Source organism: Mustela putorius, unplaced genomic scaffold, assembly GCF_011764305.1.
Source record: "Mustela putorius furo isolate JIRA1106 unplaced genomic scaffold, ASM1176430v1.1 tig00004041_pilon_pilon_pilon, whole genome shotgun sequence".
NCBI lineage: Eukaryota > Metazoa > Chordata > Mammalia > Carnivora > Mustelidae > Mustela > Mustela putorius.
In genome coordinates this window covers 1,317,642-1,339,679 of record NW_025422176.1, presented here as the reverse complement: position 1 = coordinate 1,339,679, position 22,038 = coordinate 1,317,642, and the positions used below count along the sequence as shown (strand labels likewise).

The 22,038-nt window shown below is 50.7% G+C and overlaps 1 protein-coding gene across 3 annotated transcripts in view; it reads left to right on the top strand.

Annotated features, from left to right (window-relative positions):
• Window positions 1–22,038, top strand: part of GGA2 (golgi associated, gamma adaptin ear containing, ARF binding protein 2) — a 35,705-nt gene that overhangs the window by 275 nt on the left and 13,392 nt on the right. For 2 of the 3 annotated variants that reach the window (XM_045072727.1, XM_045072729.1), the window contains exons 2-9: window positions 8,268–8,352; window positions 9,162–9,237; window positions 10,084–10,182; window positions 12,118–12,241; window positions 13,888–13,991; window positions 15,310–15,390; window positions 15,851–15,988; window positions 19,649–19,730. In XM_045072727.1, the coding sequence (XP_044928662.1) occupies window positions 8,268–8,352; window positions 9,162–9,237; window positions 10,084–10,182; window positions 12,118–12,241; window positions 13,888–13,991; window positions 15,310–15,390; window positions 15,851–15,988; window positions 19,649–19,730 (789 nt within the window). Of the gene's footprint in view, window positions 1–30; window positions 1,831–8,267; window positions 8,353–9,161; window positions 9,238–10,083; window positions 10,183–12,117; window positions 12,242–13,887; window positions 13,992–15,309; window positions 15,391–15,850; window positions 15,989–19,648; window positions 19,731–22,038 lie in introns of those variants that run through there. The other variant, XM_045072728.1, reaches the window with a different exon arrangement.

Sequence of the window (22,038 nt, the reverse complement as noted above, 5' to 3'; positions counted from 1 at the left end):
TTCTTCTGACGCGGCGGCGGCGGCGGGCAGGTGGCCGTGGGCCGGGGCCGGGGCCGGGCGTGGGTGCGGGGATCGCCGCGGGGTCCCCGGAGGAGCCTCAGGAGCCCGCCGGGCGGCGGAACCCGGGACTGGGTGCTCGGCCCCCTGCCACTGCCCACCTCCACTGTCGTCGCAGCGCATCCACAGGATTCATGTAATGGCTAGCGTTTGTGGAGCTTTTCTTTTGTGTCAAGCCCTGTGCGAGAAGCATTTCAGCCATTGTTAATCCTCACTACGACCCCAAGAGGCAGTTTCTATTATTAGCCCGGTTTTGGAGAAGAGGACGTTTCCACCGAAGGAGACTCGTGCAAGCCAGGCAGCCTCTTGCGGTCTCTCTGCAGCTGGCACAGATCTCTATCAGGCCCCTGTTGTTAATGTCAAAACAAGACCTTTATACCTTTTTTGTGTATGTTTACTCTGGCCTGGCATGTGTATGGTGAGCTTCATGACAGTCCTGGCCGGTAGGGGTAACCGATGAGAAATGGAAATTCAGGGAACGTACAGACTATGCGCCTTGTATAGGGCTTTGCTAGGTGCTGGGAATCCTGAGATGTCTAACACAGGGTCCTTGAACAGAAAGATTTTGTTTAGTGGGTCCAAGCCTGCAGGAAGGGCACCTTGCTGTAATTATGGGAAATTGGGGGTGCGGCTGTGTTTGCTTTACCTGCGATAGGAGTTGATCGGTCTACCTGGGGATTGTCACAGCAGACATAGCATTTGAGTGGAGAGTGGAGGTGACAACTTCTCAGGCACTCAGGCCCAGGAAACCAGGTGCAAAAAGCTGGCCGGGAGGGCGTGGAGCAGTTCTGGGAACCAGGAGTGGGAACTGCTGGAGGGTAAGGCCTAGAGAACAAAGAGCCTGGAAAAGAGGCTCCAGGGCTAATTGGGGCTTGTATGCTGCAGGAAGGAATTTCTGTTTTATCCTGTGGTGGGGTGGAGGTGGAATTTTCAGCGGGAGCATCTGATCGGGTGCACTTATTAAAAACCTCACCTGCAGCCATGTGGAGCCAAACTGATTAAGGAGGCTAGGCCAAGGAGGGAGAGTAAGTTAAAAGCTGTTTTGGGTAGTGCTTAGGGGCTGACGTAGGACAAAGGCATTGGGACTGACCTTAGAAATACTTAGCAGGCACCATCAGCAGCCTTTGATGCCTTCGAATGGAGACTAGAGGAAAGCCAGGATGGATCCCAGGTTTCGGGCTCCGGTAACTGGTTCGTTAGAAATGTCTCACCTGTGAGGAGGACTTAGTTTACGTTGGAAGAGATGGTTGAGTTGTGGAGTTTGAGGTACACGTGGCACAGCCAAAAAGAGACCCTCAGGGCAGGTGGTCAGCTGCAGAAAGGGGAGAAGCTGGTGGCTGGTGTGGGAGTCTGGTTCACTGGCAGAGAGCTTGTCCAGGCAGGCGGTGGTAGGAAGAGCAGAGGTTTGCACACAGACCATGGAGAACCTCAGCCCTTAGGAAGCACGTGGGAAAAGCAGCGTGACGTGGAAGGCGGAGTGGACACGGGCAGGAGAAAGCTAGGAGGGTGGGGAGCGACCCACCTCAAAGGAGGGCTACAGTCGGTGGGCAGGAAGATGGAGTAGTGTGAGGCAGCACAAAGGGAGACCTTGAATTTGGCAACTAAAAGGTTACTGATGAGGTATCTTGGCGGTAAGTGGTGGGGAGGGCCGTTGAGAGGGGGTAGATCAGGGGCCTAGACTGGGTTTGCCAAACAGAGTCCGGTGGATGGGCGGAGAGGACAGGGTCAGCTGACCCGCTGCCGGCGAGAGCAGGGAACCTGACTGCCCAGGGGGTAGGTTCTTCAGCCCCCACTGTTTTAGGCCGTTGTGGTCCCAAAGCTGCTAGATCTTCCGGTTTTTCAGGTAGAGCTGGAACCGTATTTTTATGTAAAATCTCTTGAGTTTTGAAGAGTTGGCAACAACTAATTTGAAATACAAAGTTTGTTTGATGTCGGGAGGGTGTAGCCCCTGGTCACCAGCCCTTTTGTCTTCCTTTCTTTTTTTCTTTTTTTAAGTGCTGTTCGCAAAAGGAAGGAGGGAGGGAGGTAGCTAGAGGGAGTTTAGGTGTAAAGGAGATCTCTTAAGGAGAGGGGCACCTGTAAGCCTCTCTTTTCGCTGCTGTGCCTTTGGGAACTGGCCTTAAATTCCAAGTCCAGTGCTGGAGCTGTGGGCGAGGGTCTTGAAGATGCTGAGGGAGGTCAGAGCCCGAGCAGAAAGGGGTGAGCGGGCTTCCAGAGAGAAAGGGCACCTTTTGTTTTTCTGAATGGGGAAGGAGATAAAGATGATTACACATGCAAATAAGGTTCCGGGTGACTGCCACCCTTCCCTGCTAAGTGTCGGGGCCTGAAACGGAATAGGGGGCTTGAGGAAGGAGGTGGGGGGAGTTCGGGAACAGCAGATGAGGGAAACAAAAGGGCACCCACCTGGGTGCTTGAGAGCAGGGGTTCAGCCTGGACACTGTTGACATATTGGGTCTGATAATTCTGTGTAGTGGGGGGTCTGTCTTGTGCTTTGTAAGGTCATTAGTAGAATCCCTGGCCTCCACACACTGGAATGCCCGCATTAAACCAAAAGCTTTGCCAGATATCGCCAAATGTCCCCTCGAGGAAAGTGGCAGGGTCACCTTCCCCCTCAGACTTGAGATCCTTGGAGTTTGGACTTTGGAGTGTTGATTGGACATCAGAAGTGTTTCCTGTAGTCTTCATGGTTTTGTGATTCTCCACCCCAGTAGGATCCGAGGAGGCGAACTATGGTTTAAACTGGATTTGCTGGGATGTGGGGCGCAGTGGAGCTGATTCGATGGAAGGCTGAGGAGGTGGAGGGTTGATGGTGTACAAAGGACAGGAGTGTCGCTGAAGGAATGCGCTGCGAGTCTGGGCGGGGTCGGGGAGGAAGTCCTTGTAGGGGGGGTCCGAGGACTGCCAAGCTCAGGTCACCAGGAGACCTTGCCTTAGCAAAGCAGGGCGGCTGTGTCTTGAAGATGTGGATAGTAGTAATCTGACCGTAGAGTTAATATATGTGCAACACTGAGAATGGTGCCCAGCACGGACTGTTAGATATTATTACCATTAGTGGTTTTTTTCAGTTGCGAGTGGCAAAAGTCATACCAGCTTAGCAGGAGGAAAAAAAACTTTGGGTCTAGAACTGGGGAGTAGTTCCTCAAAGGAACATCAGGAAGCTGAAGTGATGAATCACTGAATTCTCCTGAAACCAATATTATGCTATATGTTAACTAACCAGAATTTAATAAAAATTGGGGTGGGGGGCTGCCTGGGTGGCTCAGTGGGTTAAAACCTCGGCCTTCGGCTCAGGTCATGATCCCGGGGTCCTGGGATCGAGCCCCATGTCAGGCTCCCTTCTTGGTGGGAAGCCTGCGTCTCCCTCTCCTGTTTCCCTTGTGTTCCCTCTCTCTCTCTGTCAAATAAATAAATAAAATCTTTTAAAAAGGAAATCGCTTTTGTGCATTCTGCAACCGCCCATCTCCATTGATTTTTTGGTGATGGTTCCCCATGCCTTCCCAGAGAGCTGCCTCATTCTTGTTTCTGAGAGCAGATGCCCCACGGTATGAGGTGTACTATGATTGATGTAACCGGTTCCCTGTTAGTGGGATGTTGAAAGCAGCGCTGGGTCCCCATGGGTCTCTGGGACTGTAGCCACCACAGAGGTGCTGCCAGGGGCCCAGGGCCATCTTACGTGCCTTTGGTGGGGTGCTTGGCAAAGTCCTGTCTCCTTCCTCCCCTCAACCCGCTCCCAGGTGATATGTCCTGTCTTCCTTCCAGCCTCAGTTCTGTGGTTCTCTTGGGGATCGGGCACGGTCAGATTGCAGTCTGTCTCTACTCTCCCTGCTTCTGGAGGGCTAGCTCATTCTTTATCTCGGAGTCTAGCACAGGGCATTCCTATGGTGGGTCTCGCGCTCCCATCGTGGGCTTAACGGAAGGACTGCTGGACGGTAGGGGTCGGTGGGTACTTCCCAATTGAATTCTAAGTGCTCCTTGAGGTGACCGCTTCCCCACAGCCTCAGGGTTCCCCTGTCCAGTGTAGGCTGCTCCTGGCGCCACAGTCAGACTCTCGTGGTTCATTGGCAGCTGGTGTGAGATGATTTGGCTTCGGATTTAGTCACTCTTAGATGACCCATTCACTCACCGCTGGAGGTCTCAGCTGTTTTCTTAATAAGTCTCACCCTGTGGCGGGCTTAAAATGCATAGGAATACAGCTTTTATTTTATTTTAAAGATTTTATTTATTTGACAGACAGATCACAGATCACAATCATAAATAAAGATTTTATTTATTTGACAGAGAGACAGGCTTGGGGAGGGGGGAAGCTGGCTCCTTGCTGAGCAGAGCGCCCGACAAGAGGCTCGATCCCAGGACCCCGGGATCACAACCCGAGCTGAAGGCAGAGGCTTTAACCCACTGAGCCACCCAGGCACCCGGAACACAGCTTTTATTAAGCAGATACATGGCACTAGTGTTCTCTGTCCTGTCCAAGTGCCGGCTGAAGCAGCCACTTTAATGCCTGGAGCAGTCCTGAGAAGTCTTTCTGGTCGTGCCCTGCTGGCCACCTGCCACTTCTTGGGGCACATGGGTGTCCTGCACCCTGGACTGGGGCTATGGTCTGATGAGACCCAGTGGCTGGGCCTTGGAGGGTCGTTTTCTCTGGAGTCGCATGAAGATTCTGAACCAGCCGGACACGCTGGCATCATGTTATGAGAGACCCTGTTATTTCCGAACGAGGCTGGCCCTCTCCTGGAGTCAGAAATCAATCCAGCCAACTGGCCAGGCTCTGCAGAGGGAAAGGCGAATCATTCATTCAGCAGAGATTTGTGTGCATGACATTCTGGAGGATGTGAATGTGAGTGGATGAGACAGGTCTTCCTGCTTTAGGGAGCAGGTAACCGTGGGGAGGAGGTTGAAGCTAGTTCCCAAAGAGGCCTTGCTTTGGCCAAGAAACCGCGAGAAAGGTTTGGGCCCTGGTTGCTGTTTTCCAGCAACAGCTGTGGTTGGGCAGGCTTCTCTGCCTCTTCAACGGTGAGAGGATAGTAGCACTCTCCCTTCCGAGCTGGACCCAGGAGAGGCTTGGGAAACACTCAGCCTGGTGGCTGATAACAACAGTAACTTCTTCACAAAACAGAAAAAAAGAAAAGAAAAAAGGCAGCTACTACTACTCTTGCTCTTTGGGGGCTGAGATAAACTTTGAAGGAATCTTCATGTTACAAATAAACTTACATTTTATAGATCTTCCTGTTTTGCCTTGGTTAAGGGTTTGGAACCTAACTTAACCTCATAGAAGTGTCCTTCTTCCTTTCTTCGGAAAAACTGGTGGCTGTCTTACTCTCTTCACTTAGTGGCGGGGCCGAGGGGGGGTGAGGAGGATGGCTGGGTCCTGCTGCTCTCCGCTCTAGGTCCAGTCCTGTATTGAGTTTCTGAATGCCCAGAGGCATCAATCTTGACCTGGCAGTGAACTAAAACTTCAGGAAGCTAAAATCCAGCAGAATTATTTAAGATGAGTCAGGCATTCTTGATTAGGCTCTCTGAGAATCACTGCTTTAAATAATTTATTTCATGAGTAATTATTTTGTGCCTTGGAGGAAGGCATTGTACTAAGCACTGCAAGGAACACAGGGCTTTTGCCTTCCAGAGTTTTATTCCCTTTAGGTGCAATAAGTCACACATACGTGTGTTTTTAAAGTAAAAGGCAGAGACTTTGCCTTATAATGAACAATAAGATGAGCTGTCCTTTATTGATTACTTCAGAGAGAGAGGAGGAAGCAGGCTCCCCGCCGAGCAGAGAGCCAGATGCGGGGCTGGATCCCAGGGGACCCCGAGATCATGACCTGAGCCGAAGGCAGTGGCTTTAACCCAGTGAACCACCCAGGCACCCCTCTTACTGATTACTTCATTTTTTTTTTTTTAAAGATTTATTTATTTGACAGAGAGAAATCACAAGTAGACAGAGAGGCAGCCAGAGAGAGAGAGAGGGAGAGGGAAGCAGGCTCCCTGCTGAGCAGAGAGCCCGATGTGGGACTCGATCCCAGGACCCTGAGATCATGACCTGAGCCGAAGGCAGCGGCTTAATCCACTGAGCCACCCAGGCGCCCCTTACTGATTACTTTAATATTTGCTACCATACCAGGCACTTTAGACACTATCGCACAAACTCAGGAGTGTCCCGTGAGGAAGGTGCTCTTTTCCTTTATAGTAGAGGGAACTGAGGCTCTGAGAGCCCAAGGACATGAAGCTAGTCAGGACTGGAGCCAGAGGTCTCCATCGAAAGGGGGCAGGTAGGGGCTTTCTGCTCGGCGGGGAGCCTGCTTCCCCCTCTCTCTCTGCCTGCCTCTCTGCCTGCTTGTGATCTCTCTCTCTGTCAAATAAATAAATGAAATCTTTTAAAAAGGGGGGGGCAGGTAAAATGTGGGCCTTCTGAGAAGGAAGAGAGGCTTCTGTTTTGCAGGGGTGAGAGACAGATTGAGGAAGTCTTTTTGAAGAAGTGGTATTTGAATTGGGGCTCACAGGATGGCTGGGGTTTGCGGTCCAGCGTAGGAAAGCGCTTTGAGGAGGAACAGGCGAGGGAATGCAGACCATGGCAGCCGGGTGCCTTTGTTCCCCCCTGCTGTCTTTTTTCACTTAGAATGGAGTTGGCTTCTTTATTTTAAAGATTTTATTTATTCATTCGACAGAGAGAGATCACAAGCAGGCAGAGAGGCAGGCAGAGAGAGAGGGGGAAGCAGGCTCCCCGCCGAGCAGAGAGCCCGATGGGGGCTCGATCCCAGGACCCTGAGATCATGACCTGGGCTGAAGGCAGAGGCTTTAACCCACTGAGCCACCCAGGCGCCGCACGGAGTTGGCTTTTTGAATTCTCACAGTTGAGCTAGGGAGACACATGACTTCCACATGACAGAAGTGTGGCTGCAGTCAGGAAAGGTTAAACTCTGCTTGACCTTGGACTCTTCTGTAATCCGGCACAGGAGGAGAATCACAAGGTCTGGAGCAGCCTGGAGGAGGTCTGGCCAGAAGGTGGAAATTCAGATGGGCCTTAAAATGGATGGGATTTTACGAGGAGACGAGAGGAGTGAATGTTCAGGCCTAAGGAATAATAGCAGAAACAGGACCCTAGAATCAGCCAGTTGCAGAGCTTGGAAGAGCTTCTCTCTCAGGAGCCCTCAGGGAGGTCTTTCACTGGAGGGATGGGTAGCCCCCCAGGAGGAGGGCAGCAAGGAGTGGGGGTGGTTAGGAAAGCATAGGACAGCGGCCTTCCAGCAGCTCCTTTGTGCAAGAGCAGAGCCTGTCATCCAGCACCAGGAAGGTGAGCGATGACCCCTCCCCTCAGCAGAGCTTGGTCTTACCTTAGGCCTTCTTATCATTCCCCTTCTGCAGGGATCTCTGGCTGTGCCGCCAGCCTCTCAGTGCGTAGTGTCCTCACATTTCATTGGGGGATCATAGTGTGATTGGATCCGGGGGTCCCTGGGAATGTCTAGGTTTCCAGAAGGGAACAGCATTTTGAGAAATGAACACAAGGAGGTCCTTTTTTTAGAGTGCACAAGTCGCTGACGCATGGCGAAGCTTCTGACATGAGACGGTCAGAGAGGATCTCAGTAAGCTGAGGGTTAGACATAGGGGTATTGTCTTTGAGGAGGGGATGAGATGACCAAGTGGAGCCACCTAGAGCCTTGTGGTGTATTCTGACCTTACCATCACATAGCTGAGAAAGTTAGAAGGAGCCTCCCGCGGGGCGCCTGCCTGGCTCAGTTGGTTAAGCGGCTGCTGTTGGCTCAGGTCGTGATCCCAGGGTCATGGCATGAAGCCGCATATTGGGCTCCCTCCTCAATGGGAGTCTGCTTCTCCTTTTCCCTCTGACTCTCTCTCTCAGAAAAAAAGGGGTTAGCCTCCTGGATGCTGGCCCTCACTCATCTTCATTGCAGGGCCAAAGTGGGGAGTCCCGACGGGGCATGAGGGAGGCGCCTGTAGGCCAGCCGCTGCACGGAAGGGGAGTTTGTTGCAGGACTAAAGCTTGCTTGTTCAGCCAGCCAGTCTTCACTGAGGCCATACCTTGTGCCAGACACTGTGCCTGATGGTGGCTAATAGCATAGCCATGGTCCTATCCGTTTCAGCTCTCTGCTTGCTGGGTCTGATCCCCTGGAGGTGTGCTAGAACCGTTCTTGGCTACCACTTTATTTGTGGAGGGGCGGGTGTATATTTTTTTTCATTCTTTATTTATATTTCCTTGACAGATAAAGCCACAGACCCAAGCGTGTCAGAACAGGATTGGTCCGCTATCCAGAATTTCTGTGACCAGGTGAACACCGATCCCAATGGGTAAGGTGACCTTCACACACATGCACTTGACTCAGGATACCTCAGACAGAGTACATGCTTCAGTCTCTTGGATCTGTTTGACCTAAGAGAAAGAAAGTGAGGCTTTCTTTCCTTTTTTTTTTTTCTCCATGATCTGAGAACATTATTTTCCTGGAGATAGCAAATGGGAAAAAAAATGGAGTGTTCTAAGTAACTAATGCTGAGGAGACCCCTGAATGTTAGGGATAGAATGTAGCTAGGTTATGTGACAATGCAAAAGACATCAGTGTGTTCTCCGTTATTTAAGTGTCCTCTTTCTTAAGAAAATGTAGGAAAAAGGTGAGATTTTGTGGGTTTCTGGTTTTTGTTTTTATTTTGTTTTTAATATTACTTCTGTTTCCAAAGCATCTAGCTAGGAGCTAAGGAATCATGCCAGCCATCCGCATGTTTAATCTACATGTTGCTGCGTAGTCAGCCTCTCGAACTCAGTGAAAAGTTTGATCACACTTTCTACTCCAGTGTGTACTGAGTGTTTGTCATCTAACAGGGTCTGCCGCTCACGACCTTGTTACACACAGGTCTGGCCCTGAGCTTACAGCTTGAGGTTGTCGGCGTGGGTTGGCTGCGGGGAGCGGGATGGCCGGTAGTCTAGCTGCAGCAGGGCTGGGTGGGCCTCCTTCAGAGGCAGGTGTGTGGGCTGTGGGCCTGTCACTCCACCTCTGCTTTGGGACCCGTGCTTCTGGAAGAGGCAACGTGACAGAGTGTACTGAGCCATACCAGTTGGTTTCTTCCTCTCCACCCACAACCCAGGTCTCTCTGTTTTTCCTTAGCCCAACCCACGCGCCTTGGCTCCTAGCCCACAAGATCCAGTCTCCGCAAGAGAAAGAAGCTCTTTATGCCTTAACGGTGAGTTTGGCTTGGCCCTGCGCTTAAGTTTCCCTCCTGTGCAGCTAGAGAGCGCTGGACCCCAGGCCTGTTGCACGTGCCAGAGAGTGTCCAATAGCGAGTTCTGCACTCGGGTGGCCCCATCCTAGGTCTGTTTCGAGAAAGCAGCATTGAGCCTCCTTTGGGGGAAGAGAAGGCTTTCTTTCCCTTCATCTTCCAGAGACCAGGGCTGGCGGGTTCAGGCGCCACACGTAGCGGGGCCTGACCACTCACACGAATTGGTGAGCTGCTGGGTGAGGATGGAAACCCCGGAGAGCGCGAGGCTGGTGTGAGGGCAGCTGTGGCACAGGACCACTTGGGCCCAGTGTTGCTAAAACTTAGCTTTCCAGGAGAAATCAGAAATCCAGATTTTTTTTTTTTAATCTGTTCTCAGAATTTATCAATGTCTGTGACTAATTGTAAATGTTAAACAAGAGTGTGGACCAAAGAAGATGTGTGCAGGCCCGTTTTGCCACTTGAGTGCCAGCCAGTAGCCTCTGGTGTAATAGTCCTTGTGCGCTACAGATCAGGTGTCTGCCTCTGAGCAGGGCGGGATTCTCTAGCCAGTGTCTCCTGCCCCCTGGTCTCCTTAAAAGGGGGGGCAGTCTCTGAGCTTTCTCCTGGGCACAGATCTGGTGTTTATAGCCAGATCATACAGGCAGGTAGCATTTTTTCTTCATCTTAAAATGTCACCCTTCCTCAAACTTCAGTGTCTTTGTCGTCTTGAGGAAACACCAGCCATGATTCCAGCAGACATTCATTGGCTGTGAGATGAGCCCTGAAGCCAGTGGTTTTCCCTTTCCTCATGGGGCTCCTGTGTCCGTGCAGGTGCTGGAGATGTGTGTGAACCACTGTGGGGAGAAGTTCCACAACGAGGTGGCCAAATTCCGCTTCCTGAATGAGCTGATCAAAGTGTTGTCCCCGAAGGTGAGCAGCCTGGGCTTGGCTGGACTGCACTTGCTCGCCGCGCTGTACCTACCCCAGCCTCCAGACCTTCTTGTGCTCCTTCTTGGTCCAGAGCTAGGCCTGCTCACAACAGAGCCTGTCGGCTGATCACTGGTTTGCGACAGAACAGAGGGGATGGCCATCTGCGTGGGACAGCTTTCCTCTTGTTGGTTTGTAACCTCGGGAGCTTCCCAAGTGTGATCTGGAATTGAACATGACACTTGTCCTGGGTGGTGGCAGGACTCCACCCCTGCCACATCTTCAGTGATACAGAGGCCTTAAGGGACAGGTACTGTGTAGGTGTTCCCCACACCACATCACTATGTCACGGCCGTGTCCACATTCCAAGGACAGCAGAAGGGGTGAGAAACCTTAGTTTGCCCAAGTCCGCTCACAGGTCAGCCGGCAGTCACATCTTTCTCAATGGCCTTCCCCAGCACTCTCCAAGGTCTAGGATGCTGGTCATGTTCGTGAGCTGAGTCCTGCCTTTGGTTGTCAACATTGTCATGTTCTCGCTTTAAAGATGGCCTTGGGGTGGCTGATCTAGAAGGGTGAGGAACTTCAAGCTTGAGGACAGGTTTTCTGGTGGTGATGGCAAGAGATAGCAGGTGTGACTTTCAGTTTTATGTCCCTTCTGGCCTGCTCTCTGCATCTCTTCTCCTAGCCCCTGTGGCAGCAACACCGTCCTCGGATGGAGCCCTTCTTGGATACTTCGCAGTAATTCTCTGATATCAGCTGTAGGTCCTATAGTTCAGTTCATTTCAGTTCTGCCACTAACTACCCAGAGTTATCATAGACCCTACCCACAAAGGGCTCGGTCCTACCTAGACCTGCCTCCGTCACATACCAGCAAGGGGTTTCAGGTGTCCCCAGGTTACTTCCTGCCCTCTGACCAACTACAAATTCAGGGGTTCCCATGACTCCCTCCATAGTTTCATAATTCACTGGAAAGACTCACAAAAGATAGGAAAGCACAATACTCACTATTATCCTTTTGCTATAAAGGATGTAAGTGCAAGAGATCCGGGGACCAAAGTTTTGGGGAGAATGGGGAGCAGAGTCCCCGTACCACCCTCCAGAACTCCGTGTGTTCTAATCAGGAGGCTCCCCAAAGCTCCTTGCTGGAGAGTTTTTGTCAGAAGTTATGTAGGCATTTTGATTAAATCATGAGCTAGGCTTGGGCGCCTCAGTGGCTCAGTTGGTTAAGCGACTGTCTTTGGTTCAGGTCATGATCCCGGAGTCCTGGGATCAAATTCCACATCAGGCTCCCAGCTCCATGGGGAGTCTGCTTCTCCCTCTGACCTCCCCTCTCATGCTCTCTCACTCTCTCTCTCTCTCTGAAATAAATAAATAAATAAAATCTTTTTAAAAAAAACCATTAGCTAGGCTTGAATTCCGTCTCCAGCCCCCGCCCCTCCTGGGAGTTGGGCTGAACGTTCCGACCCTGTTGTTGTTTGGTGGGTTTTTCTGAAGTGGCCAGTCTTTCCCTTGAAACTAAGTGCCCACCATGAATGGTGAACGTAAACTCACATGTGGTCCAAGGGAGCTCCTGGTGAATAATAAAAGCTATTCCTAAAACTTAGGATATTCCAGGGGTTTTTGAAACTGTGCTGGGAACTAGAGATAAAGACCAAATACATTTTACTGATCTTGCCTCATTCAAAAACTGAGTGTCCCCTGTGGCTCTAACCTAGCCCAGTATACGGTGGGCTTCACTTGAGCAGTTACAGACATTGACTCCTAGAAATCCAGAAGGCACCCTGGGGCTGGGCACCAGGCAGTTTGGTCTCTCTTGCTGCCCATCTCCACCAGCCTGGGGCAGCTTGCTTCCCTGGACCTCAGCGGCCATCTCTGCCGTGGTAGCGTGTGCTGGCTAAGTCCTTTTGAGCTCTATAATTCTTTCCTTTTTATTTTCAGTACCTGGGGTCCTGGACCACAGAAAAGGTTAAAGGAAGAGTCCTCGAAATACTCTTCAGTTGGACTGTCTGGTTTCCAGAGGATGTCAAGATCCGAGATGCTTACCAGATGCTGAAGAAACAGGGTCAGACTCCGTGGCTTACATTGCATTTTCTCGTCACAGTCGTTCTGTTTTTTTTGTGTGCTTTGTGGTTTTCTCGGTGAAAGCTGGGCATCTTGCGTAGGACAGTAGAGTCTGAGACCAATGATTTTTTTAAAGATTGTTTTATTTTATTTTATTTTTTAATTTTATTTATTTATTTGGCAGAGAGAGAGATCACAAGCAGGCAGAGAGGCAGGCAGAGAGAGGGGGAAGCAGGTTCCCTGCTGAGCAGAGAGCCCAATGTGGGGCTCGATCCCAGGACTCTGAGATCATGACCTGAGCTGAAGGCAGAGGCTTAACCCACTGAGCCACCCAGGTGTCCTAAAGATTGTTTAATTTTTTTAAAAAACTTTATTCACTTATTTGAGAGAGAGCATGGATGGATGGGATGGGGAGAGGGAGAAGTGTGGGGCTCGATCCCAGGACACTGGGATCATGACCTCAGCTAAAGGCAGAGGCTTAACCGAGCTGTTTCTCCAGGTCTCGGTAGCACCTGTTTGTGATCTTGCCCCCCCCCCCCAGGGCCAGAAGGCTTTCCTTTCTGTTTGGAAGCTGCAGTCTATTCCCACAGCTGAGGGGTGCACGGTTTGTTGTCCTTCCCAGCCGTTGAAGGTGCTTGTTCTGGAGGAGAGAGGACGGAAGTGGGACCGCAGGCCTTGGCCGTGTCTCTGCATGAGGGCCCGGTGAGGCCTCGTGAAGAGCCTGTTGCTCCTGCGCTGCTGTGGGCCTCAGAGGTTCTGTGCTCTCTCACCTGCTCACTCCAGCCTGTAAACAATTGAGAAACCACTTTATCCGAATTTTTCGCCTTGGTGTTGCCTTCCGTCTTTCCTCGGAGGCCCTGCCTTCCCTTAGATTTCAGGTCGTTCTTGGCCCTGTGTTTTCCACCGTGATGGATTCAGGAAAAGTGGTCGATCTGTAGGTTGTCCAGTGCTGTGCTGTTGGAGGTAGAGTCACGCAGTTTGTACCTCTCTGTGTCCTGAGCAGAAGTCGGGAGTCCACAGAGCCTTGTAGAAGAGGGAACCTGGATGGGGCACCTGGGTGGCTCAGTTGTTAAGCGTCCGTCTTCAGCTCAGGTCATGACCAAGGTCCTGGGATTGAGCCCCACATTGGGCTCCCTGCGGGAGGCCTGCTACTCCCTGTTCCTTTGCCTGCTTGTGCTTCCTCTCTTGCTGTCTCTCTCTGTCAAATAAAAAATTAAATCTTAAAAAAAAACAAAAAAACAAAAAAAAACAGGAACCTGGATTCAGGATGGACTGTTTTTCTCCATCACATGTACTCACTGTTGTTGAGAGGGTCAAGGGTCGTGGCTTCTACAGTAATTTCTGGGCCCTGGGACGTTATGTACCTGCATGTAATGATCAGTGTTCTTATAGCGTCAGGCCCGTGTCCCACTAACCTTAGGGTCTGGTGCTGATAAGAAACTCCTAGTTTCTTATGTCCCACTGGGAACACACTTGTCGATGACCTTAAAGGAACAGACCCAGGGTATGACCGAGCCTCTGCATCCTCCCTCAGCTGACTTCAAGGAACCAGCACAAGACAGGGACATCAGAAACTAGGAGTTTCTGGACTTGATGCTGCTTCCTACTGAGGTCAGTGGGTACCCATAACCATATCTTAACTTCTAGGCATCGTAAAGCAAGACCCTAAACTACCAGTGGATAAAATTTTGCCTCCACCTTCTCCCTGGCCCAAGAGCTCTATCTTCGATGCCGATGAAGAAAAGTCCAAGGTAAGGAGCCCCTCTCTGACCTTGGTGGCAGCAGACCCCTTCTTTTAGGGATTTTCCTGAAATATCCCCTGAGATGTGCTCTGATCCCTGAACCAAAGTTGGGGGGGGATGTGAGGAGGTGGGTTAGTGAGTTCTCTCTGGAGCAGGCTCTTAGAGTGGTAGCATAAGGTCTGGATGTCTTCTCTATGGATGGGCCAAATAGTAAATGCCATGTTAATGTACCCTCTGCCTTACCTGTACGAGCATTCCTGAGGGAAGGAAGGTACAAAAGGATAACCCAAGTGGGCCAGGTGGGTGGGTGGTTGTATTCAGTGTATGTGTGGTATTGGGGGAAGATGCTGGAAAGAACTGGCTGTGTGTTCGCTCACATTTTTTCTTCAGTGCCAGTAAGCCTGATCCTACCCATCTTCCTTCTGCTACCATGTCCAGTAATTGTTGCTCCTCAGACATCAGGAAGGAGAGGGATGAGGAACTGGGGATAGCTTTAGAGTGCCTCTGCATGGGGAGAGGGCCCTTGAGCACTGGTGGTGGCCGTGTGTTGGGACATTACCAATCTTGGTCACTCACAGGGTCTGGGAAATGAGTACCAGGGAAGCTCCAGGCAGTGTAGAGACAAAGGCTTGGGGACCCTCTGCCTCTGACTGCACCCCTGAGCTGCACCCTCCCTTGGACCTGGGGGTTCAGTGGCCATGGGGTCAGAACAAGCAGGATTATGTTAGGTTCTGGGCTGTCTTTCCCTCTGGTTCCTCTCCTGCCGGTGCCTTGCAGAGGCAGAGGGTAGGAAGAGGAGGGATGGCACAGCCTTCGGAGAAAGAGAGAATCCTGTGTCCCTGGGGCAAGCTACGAGATGCTCTGGGCTTCCCTAGAGCCTTTACTCCATCAGTGCAGACTGAGTGACTCCCACGGGCATGGCATTCTGCAAGATCACCGAGGTGTATCAGAGGGTGCCTGGGCCAGGACAACCTCAGCATTAGTGACATTTTGGGCCAGATAATTTTCCTGCTGGGGGCTGTCCTGTTGAGAGTAGGGAGTCTACAGTATTCCGGCCTCTACCCGCTGGATGCCAGTAGCACTCCAATTGTGACAATCAGAAAGGTCTCCAGTCTTCGCCAGATGTCTCCTGGGGGCTGTTTCTTCCACCTGCCTACCCTGTCGAAACCCATGGGTCTGTGGGGGGAGTCCGAATACCTCCATGGCCTCACTGTGAGGACTTGGTAAGAGAACGTGTGGGAAGTCCGCATTCTGTTGCTGCGGCTGCTGCTCTGGGCCCTCTGACACCGGGGGGACGGCGTCTCACCGCCTCTTGTTCACCCTGCAGCTTCTGACGAGGCTTCTGAAGAGCAACCACCCGGAGGATCTTCAGGCTGCAAACAGGCTGATCAAGAACTTGGTCAAGGAGGTGGGCGTTTTTCCTCGGGGCTCTGCAGAAGCAGCATTTGACTCCGCTGTGTGTGCGCTGGAGGGAGTGGGTATACAGTTGGCCGAGGAGAGTGGTGTCCTCTGGGCCCAGAAGGGGGACACAGCCGCGGGCTCCCTGAGGGGAACAGCAGGATGGTGAGGGGAAGCAGAAATCCTGCTGTGCACTTTCCAAGTACTTCTCTGCGAGAGCCCCAAGCATGTCATAGACCCCAGTGTCTGTCCCAATGACAGAGTCCAGTTTGGCCATCTGGTCCCTGGACTGCATTGCCTTTTGCAGGAATTCTGGGCTCCGCGTTTTCTTCGCCACTGAGTGGACATTCCCACCCACTTGGTGTTCTAGTGACTTCCCTGAGCTTGCCAGCTCAGTGCCTCTTTCCCGTCCGTCGCTCATGCGTTAGCCAGGCCTTTGCTCCTGACCTCCGTGTCCTCTCCTCTAAAAGGAGCAAGAGAAAACTGAGAAAGTGTCGAAGAGAGTCAGTGCTGTGGAGGAGGTACGGAGCCACGTGAAGGTGCTGCAGGAAATGCTGAGCGTGTACCGCCGGCCCGGCCAGGCCCCGCCGGACCAGGAGGCCTTGCAGGTACTGGTTTTACAAAATCAGTTCAAGTAGAATTGAGTGTAAGTGACACGTTAGAAATTGCACGTATTTCAAGCGGATTCGATGTGTTTTGACATGTGTGTGTCCATGAAGCCATCATCACAATCAAGACAGTAAACATGTCCTTTGTCCCCCAGGATCTCCGCATCCCCTGCGTTAGCCTCCCCTCCTTGTGTGTCTTCACGTCCTCCAAGCAACCATTGCCTCGTTGCGTGATCTGATTAGCTTATACTTCCTAGACTTGAATGAAAGGAACAAGAGTTTTCTTTCCTTCTTGCTCTTTTTATCTTTCTGGCTTCTCTCTCTAGCTTCTCCCTCTTGGCATAACGGAGATCCATTCGTGGCGTGTGTATCAATAGTTTGCTATTTATTGTTGACTGGTATTCTATTGTGTGTATTACAATATATCTGTCTTTTGATAGTTAATGGGTTGTTTCCAGCTTTGGGTGATTGTGAATTAAACTGCTATAAACAATTGTATAGTTGCGTACAGGATTCTCGATCCCAGGACCCTGGGGGTCATGACCTGAGCTGAAGGCAGAGGCTTTTTAACCAATTGAGCCACCCAGGGGCTCCTCCATCTTTTTTTTTTTTTTTTAAAACACCTTTAGTGTGAATTTACTTATCCTAAGAGGAGCCATTAGCACTGGCTAGAAGAATTTAATCAGCCCTAAAAGAAGTCCTGGGCCCATTAGCACACATCTGCACCACTCCCCTCAGCCCCCCATTCCCCACCCCCCACCTCAGCGGCTCCTGGCAACCACTGATCCATGGTCTGTGTCTGTAGATCTTCCTCCTTGGACATTTTGTATAAATTGAATCCTACACCATGCCTTGAGTCTGGCTGCTTTCACTTAACGTCTGGAAGATTTCTCTACCTCCTAGTGTGTATTAAAACTTCATTCCTTTTTCTGGCCGAGTAACCTTCCGCCGCATGACTGGCTCACGTTTTGTTTGTCGGTTCCATCAGTTGGGCATTTGGGCTTCCACTTCGGCTATTATGAATGATGTTGTGAGAACATCTGTTACCAGTTCTCTGTGTGTGCAGTGTAAGCTTTTGATTTTCTTCAGTACGCATCTGTGTCTGCAGCTGGAGTTGCCAGATCATCTAGTGGGTCTGTTTCAGTGTCTGAGCACCTTGCCAAGCCGTGTGCCAAACCATGGTGCCAGTTACAGGCCCACCAGCAAGATGGCAGGGCGCAGTTTTCCGGATCCTGTCAGCGCTTGCTACTGCCTGTCTTTTGGTAATAGCTCTCCTGGTGGGTGTAAAGTGGGATCTCACTGTGGTTTTGAAATGTATTTCCTTGGTGAGTTAAGCTGAGTTTTCTTTCCTAGGTCTCTTGGCCGCTTGTATAACCTCTTGCTGAAGATCCTTTGCTCAATTTTTAATTGGGTTGTCTCTTTTGAGTGGTTAAGGGTTCATTATATATCCTGGATACCAGTCCTTTGTCGGACTTTCTCCTTTAATCTGGGAGTTTGATCTGTGTGTTGTCTTTTGTCCCTGGGGCTGTCGGTGTCCTAGCCGCGCCACCACCGCCAGTGCAGACAGATGGCGGTGGGAGCGGAGTGCTGTCCGAGGCAGCCGCTCGAAGCCTGTCTTTGCAGCTCTGCTCTTCTTCCTCCTTCCGCCAGCTACATTTGTCTTCTCTGTCTGCTTCCAGCTTTTTGTGCTTCTCTGCACAGGAAAGATGGCTTTCACGTAGCTCCTTAGTTTCCCTGTCCTTCCATTTCACAGAGTTAGCAGAAACAAACTAGTAGCTTTCCTAAGCCCAGATTCCTGAGAGAACAATCTGTTTGTCCGGCAAGGCTCCCGTACCTACCCCAGGTCAATCAGCTATAGCCAGAACTGGGTAGAGTTGCAGAGAAGATCATGCTGGCCTCTGCGTCCGGGGGGGTGGGGACAGTACTCAGAAGGGTTACTGGGCTTGGGCAGATGCTCCAAAGCCAGCTCCCTGTGGTGAGTTTGTGCCGGAGTCTATCAGCAAGGCTGGCATGCTGGGCCTCTAAATAGCACAGCTTTCCCCACCCAAGATGGTAACGAGCTAGGAGACAGGAGAGACGTGGCGTGAAACAAAACTTCTTCCTTGTAATGGGCAGAGCCGTCTTTGGGGAAAACGGCACATAAATATTAGCAAGTGGCTTCCCAATACGGAAGCCGAATCAGGCAGGTTTACCTACTGCTCAGATAGCACTGGCTCACCGCTGTTCTCCCCACAAGGGGCTTCCTTCTCTAAAACGTAGGGCTGGTGGGAGTGGAGCCGGATGTGCGCTTGCGTACAGGCAGGGCGCTCTCAAGAGCAAAGTGGCAGGAAAGAGGGGTCCTTCCTGCTTCCTCCTGCCACTTCCCGATGGCGCAGAGGACAAGAATGAGGCACCAACAAATCAGCTTCAAGACAAAGGGAGCAGGGGCCAGCTGTTGAGAAGACTGTCTTCCTGAACGACCCCTCAGTCCAGTATTTGTTAGGTAAAGATAGCAATCAACAAAGGACTGGAAGGAGATTATAGATAAGCAGGATGCGCCTGAGCAAGCAGTATAAGATCACCTAATCATCATCATCTAATGAACTGCAGGCAATCTCTGGAGAAGGGGAGGTAACAGAAAAAAGATGCAGGCCACCGTCCACCCTGAGCGGGTGCCGGGCATCCCCAGCTGCTTGGCTTCGAGAAAGTGTATTGTGTATTGTCCCCTCCCCAGAGGAGGATACTGCTGCTAGTACATGTTTAAGCATGTTTGGTCAGTGTGTTCTTCTCAGGGACGGTTACACCTCTCCCGGACTCCCCTAGCAGAGAGGTCATTTCACCAGCCCTGAGGGAGGGGGCGGGGAGCACTGCCGTCAGGGAGGACTGCGGTGCTCAGTTAGTTGGGTTCCTTTGCAAGGAAGTCTAACGTGCACAGAAGCCAGCGTCCTCCTCAACACCGAGCATGTGGAGGGTGCCGCTGTCCAGAGCACTTCCCTGCGATCAGGAGAGTGAGACTTCCCAGGTGTTATTGGTGCGGACTGAGGTTTAGTCCTGGGAGAACCTGCAGTGGAAATCAGGGAGTGTTTTTGGAAAAGGAAGACTGGCATCAGACAACAGTTGGATGGGGAGTTTGGATGTTAGTTTTATTATTTTTTTTTTTAAAGATTTTATTTATGTGACAGAGACACAGTGAGACAGGGAACACAAGCAGGGGGACTGGGAGAGGGAGAAGCAGGCCTCCTGTGGAGCAGGGAGCCTGATGTGGAGCTTGATCTCAGGACCCTGGGATCATGACCTGAGCTAGAGGCAGACGTTTAATGACTGAGCCACCCAGGTGCCCTCTGGATGTTAGTTTTAAAGCAGAGGAATCTCTTCAGAGTTCTATGTGGGGTTACCCCACTATTAAAGCTCTTCTAGGAGGCAAGGAAAGGAGCTTGGAGAAGAGCTAATATCGTACATGCTCAGAAGGGAGATTCTTAGGCTTCTGTCATCTTTTTAACTATTTTAAAAATTCAGGTAACTATAGCCCAAACTTTTTCTGACACTGTAACAGCCATGTCATTTCAAACCTGCAGTCACGCATTTAGGATGGACTCAGGAGAATTCCAGAAGCCCTAGACTCTGCTGTATGCTTATTGGAGGCATCTGGGGCCTTGCTGTGAAACCAGGCTGTTTCCTCAGGTCGTGTATGAGCGCTGTGAGAAGCTGCGGCCCACGCTGTTCCGGCTGGCGAGTGAGACCACGGACGACGACGACGCGCTGGGTAAGGCGGTCCCCCTCCTCTGGGCGCAGCCGGGACCACGGAGGGCAGAACACACGTGCCCCTTCCTGCTGGGCTGCGGTGGTGCCAGAGACCAGACAGAAGGGCTTCAGGTTCTGTGGCGGCTGGGCTTCCGAAGGGCGTGCCCCGTGTTGGCTTAGAACTGATTTCCAGGATGCTCGAGGCCCGAGCGAGCAGTCATCGGCAGGTCCGAAAGCGTGGAGAGGGGTGGGAACGTGCGGTGAAGGTTGGGCGCAAGGGAGATGCTCGAAGGAAGATTAACGGAAGTCTGAGGAACTGCTGCATCTCGAAGGTCTCCCCAACCTGAGTGCCGCAGGGGCTGGGCCACCAACCTCAATGAGGCAGGCTGAGGAGGAGCGGAGGGGGTGATGGTAGGGGCTGTGGAGAATGTTCGTACCTGCGGACAGGGATTAAAATATTTTATACTTTATGTTACGGAAAATTTCAGGACATGTGCAGGGAAATAGTGGGATAAGCCCTGTGTGCCCTTCACCTGTGGGTAACAGCCACCAGCTAGCACATGACCCATCTTTTTTCCTCTTGTTGCATATGTACTGCTCTACCCCCTTCGCTCATTCTCTCTGAAGCAAATTCCAAATGTTTTAAGGTAATCAAATAGTGTTAAGATTTCCCTGGGCATTTCTCTCTCAACATTTCGTGCTAACCCTCCCGCCTCCTCCTCCCTCCCTTTTTTTTAAAGTTCTGAATCACTCAGAAAAGCCATGCTGCTATTTTGTAAGCCCTTTTTTAATGGATAGCCCCTCTGTTCTTTTTCTTTGTTATTAGATGAAAAGCATGCCCCCTAGCACACCCTAGCACATACCCTCCTCGGTGTCCATCACCCGGCTCCCCCTTCCTTCTCACTGCTCTCCCCTCCAGCAGCCCTCAGCTTGTTTTGTGAGACTAAGAGTCTCTTACGGTTTGTCTCCCTCCCCGGTCCCATCTAGTTCATTTTTCCCTCCGTTCCAACCACAGCCCCCCACCCTCCCTCTCAAATTCCTCCTATCAGAGAGATCATATGATAATTGTCTTTCTCTGCTTGACTTACTTCACTTAGCATAATACCCTCTAGTTCCATCCACATCATTGCAAATGGCAAGATTTCGTGGTTGTTTTTTTTTTTCTTTTGGATGGGTTCCTGTGTGTGTGTGTGTGTGTGTGTGTGTGTTTGTACACACCACGTCTTTATCCAGTCATCTGTTAATGGACATCCAGTTTGGCTATTGTGACATTGCTGCTATAAACATTCAGGAGCACATGCCCCTTCAGATCACTACATTTGTATCTTCAGCGTAAATATCCAGCTGTGCGATTGCTGGGTCTTAGGGTAGCTCTATTTTCAGCTTTTTGAGGAACCTCCACACTGTTCTCCAGAGTGGCTGCATCAGCTTGCATTCCCACCTGTAATGCAGGAGGGCTCGCCTTTTTCCTCATCCTCGCCAGCATCTGTCGTTTCCTGACTAGTTAATTTTAGCCATTCTGACTGGTGTGAGGTGGTGTCTAACTGTGGTTTTGATTTGTATTTCCCTGACGCCAAGTGATGTTGAGCACTTTTTCATGTTTTTCACTGTTGGCCATTTGGATGTCGTCTTTGCAGAAATGTCTGTTCATGTCTTTTGCCCATTTCTTGATTCGTTTATTATTTGTTTGGGTGTTGAGTTTGATAAGTTCTCTATAGATTTTGGATACTAGCCCTTTATCTGATATGCCATTTGGAAATATCTTCTCCCATTCTGTCAGTTGTCTTTTGGTTTTGACTGGAAAAACATGCCCTTTGACCTACAAAGTTTCTCTAGGCCTCAATGTTCTAATGGCATGCCCCATGGTATTTAATGTTTTTCCATATCTGACCCTTCTTACAAATTGCTGATATTTCTTATAAAGTGCATCAGGGGCTTGATCGGATTCAGGATCAGTTAGAATAGGGATTGGGGAAGCAAGAACACTTCGTGGGTAGTGGTCAAGAGGCCCCTGGTTTCTGATGATCTCTTCATGATTATGGTCTGAACCCATCATTTTCTCTGATTGCAGTAAGCTCAAAAACAATCAAATTTTTAAGCAACTTGCCTGTGCCAACTAAAACATTTTGCCGGGTGAATACACCACCATGTTGTAGCTTATGTCCACGGTTAAGAAAATAGGCAGAAGCCAATTTCACAAAAGCTTATGAAGTTTTTGGAATCCAGTGTGTATTTTATATTTAGATGACATTTTAATTTGGATGCCAAGTTTTCATCAGAAGTACTTGATCTATATTTAGATTTTATGAAATTACAGGTAAACATACATT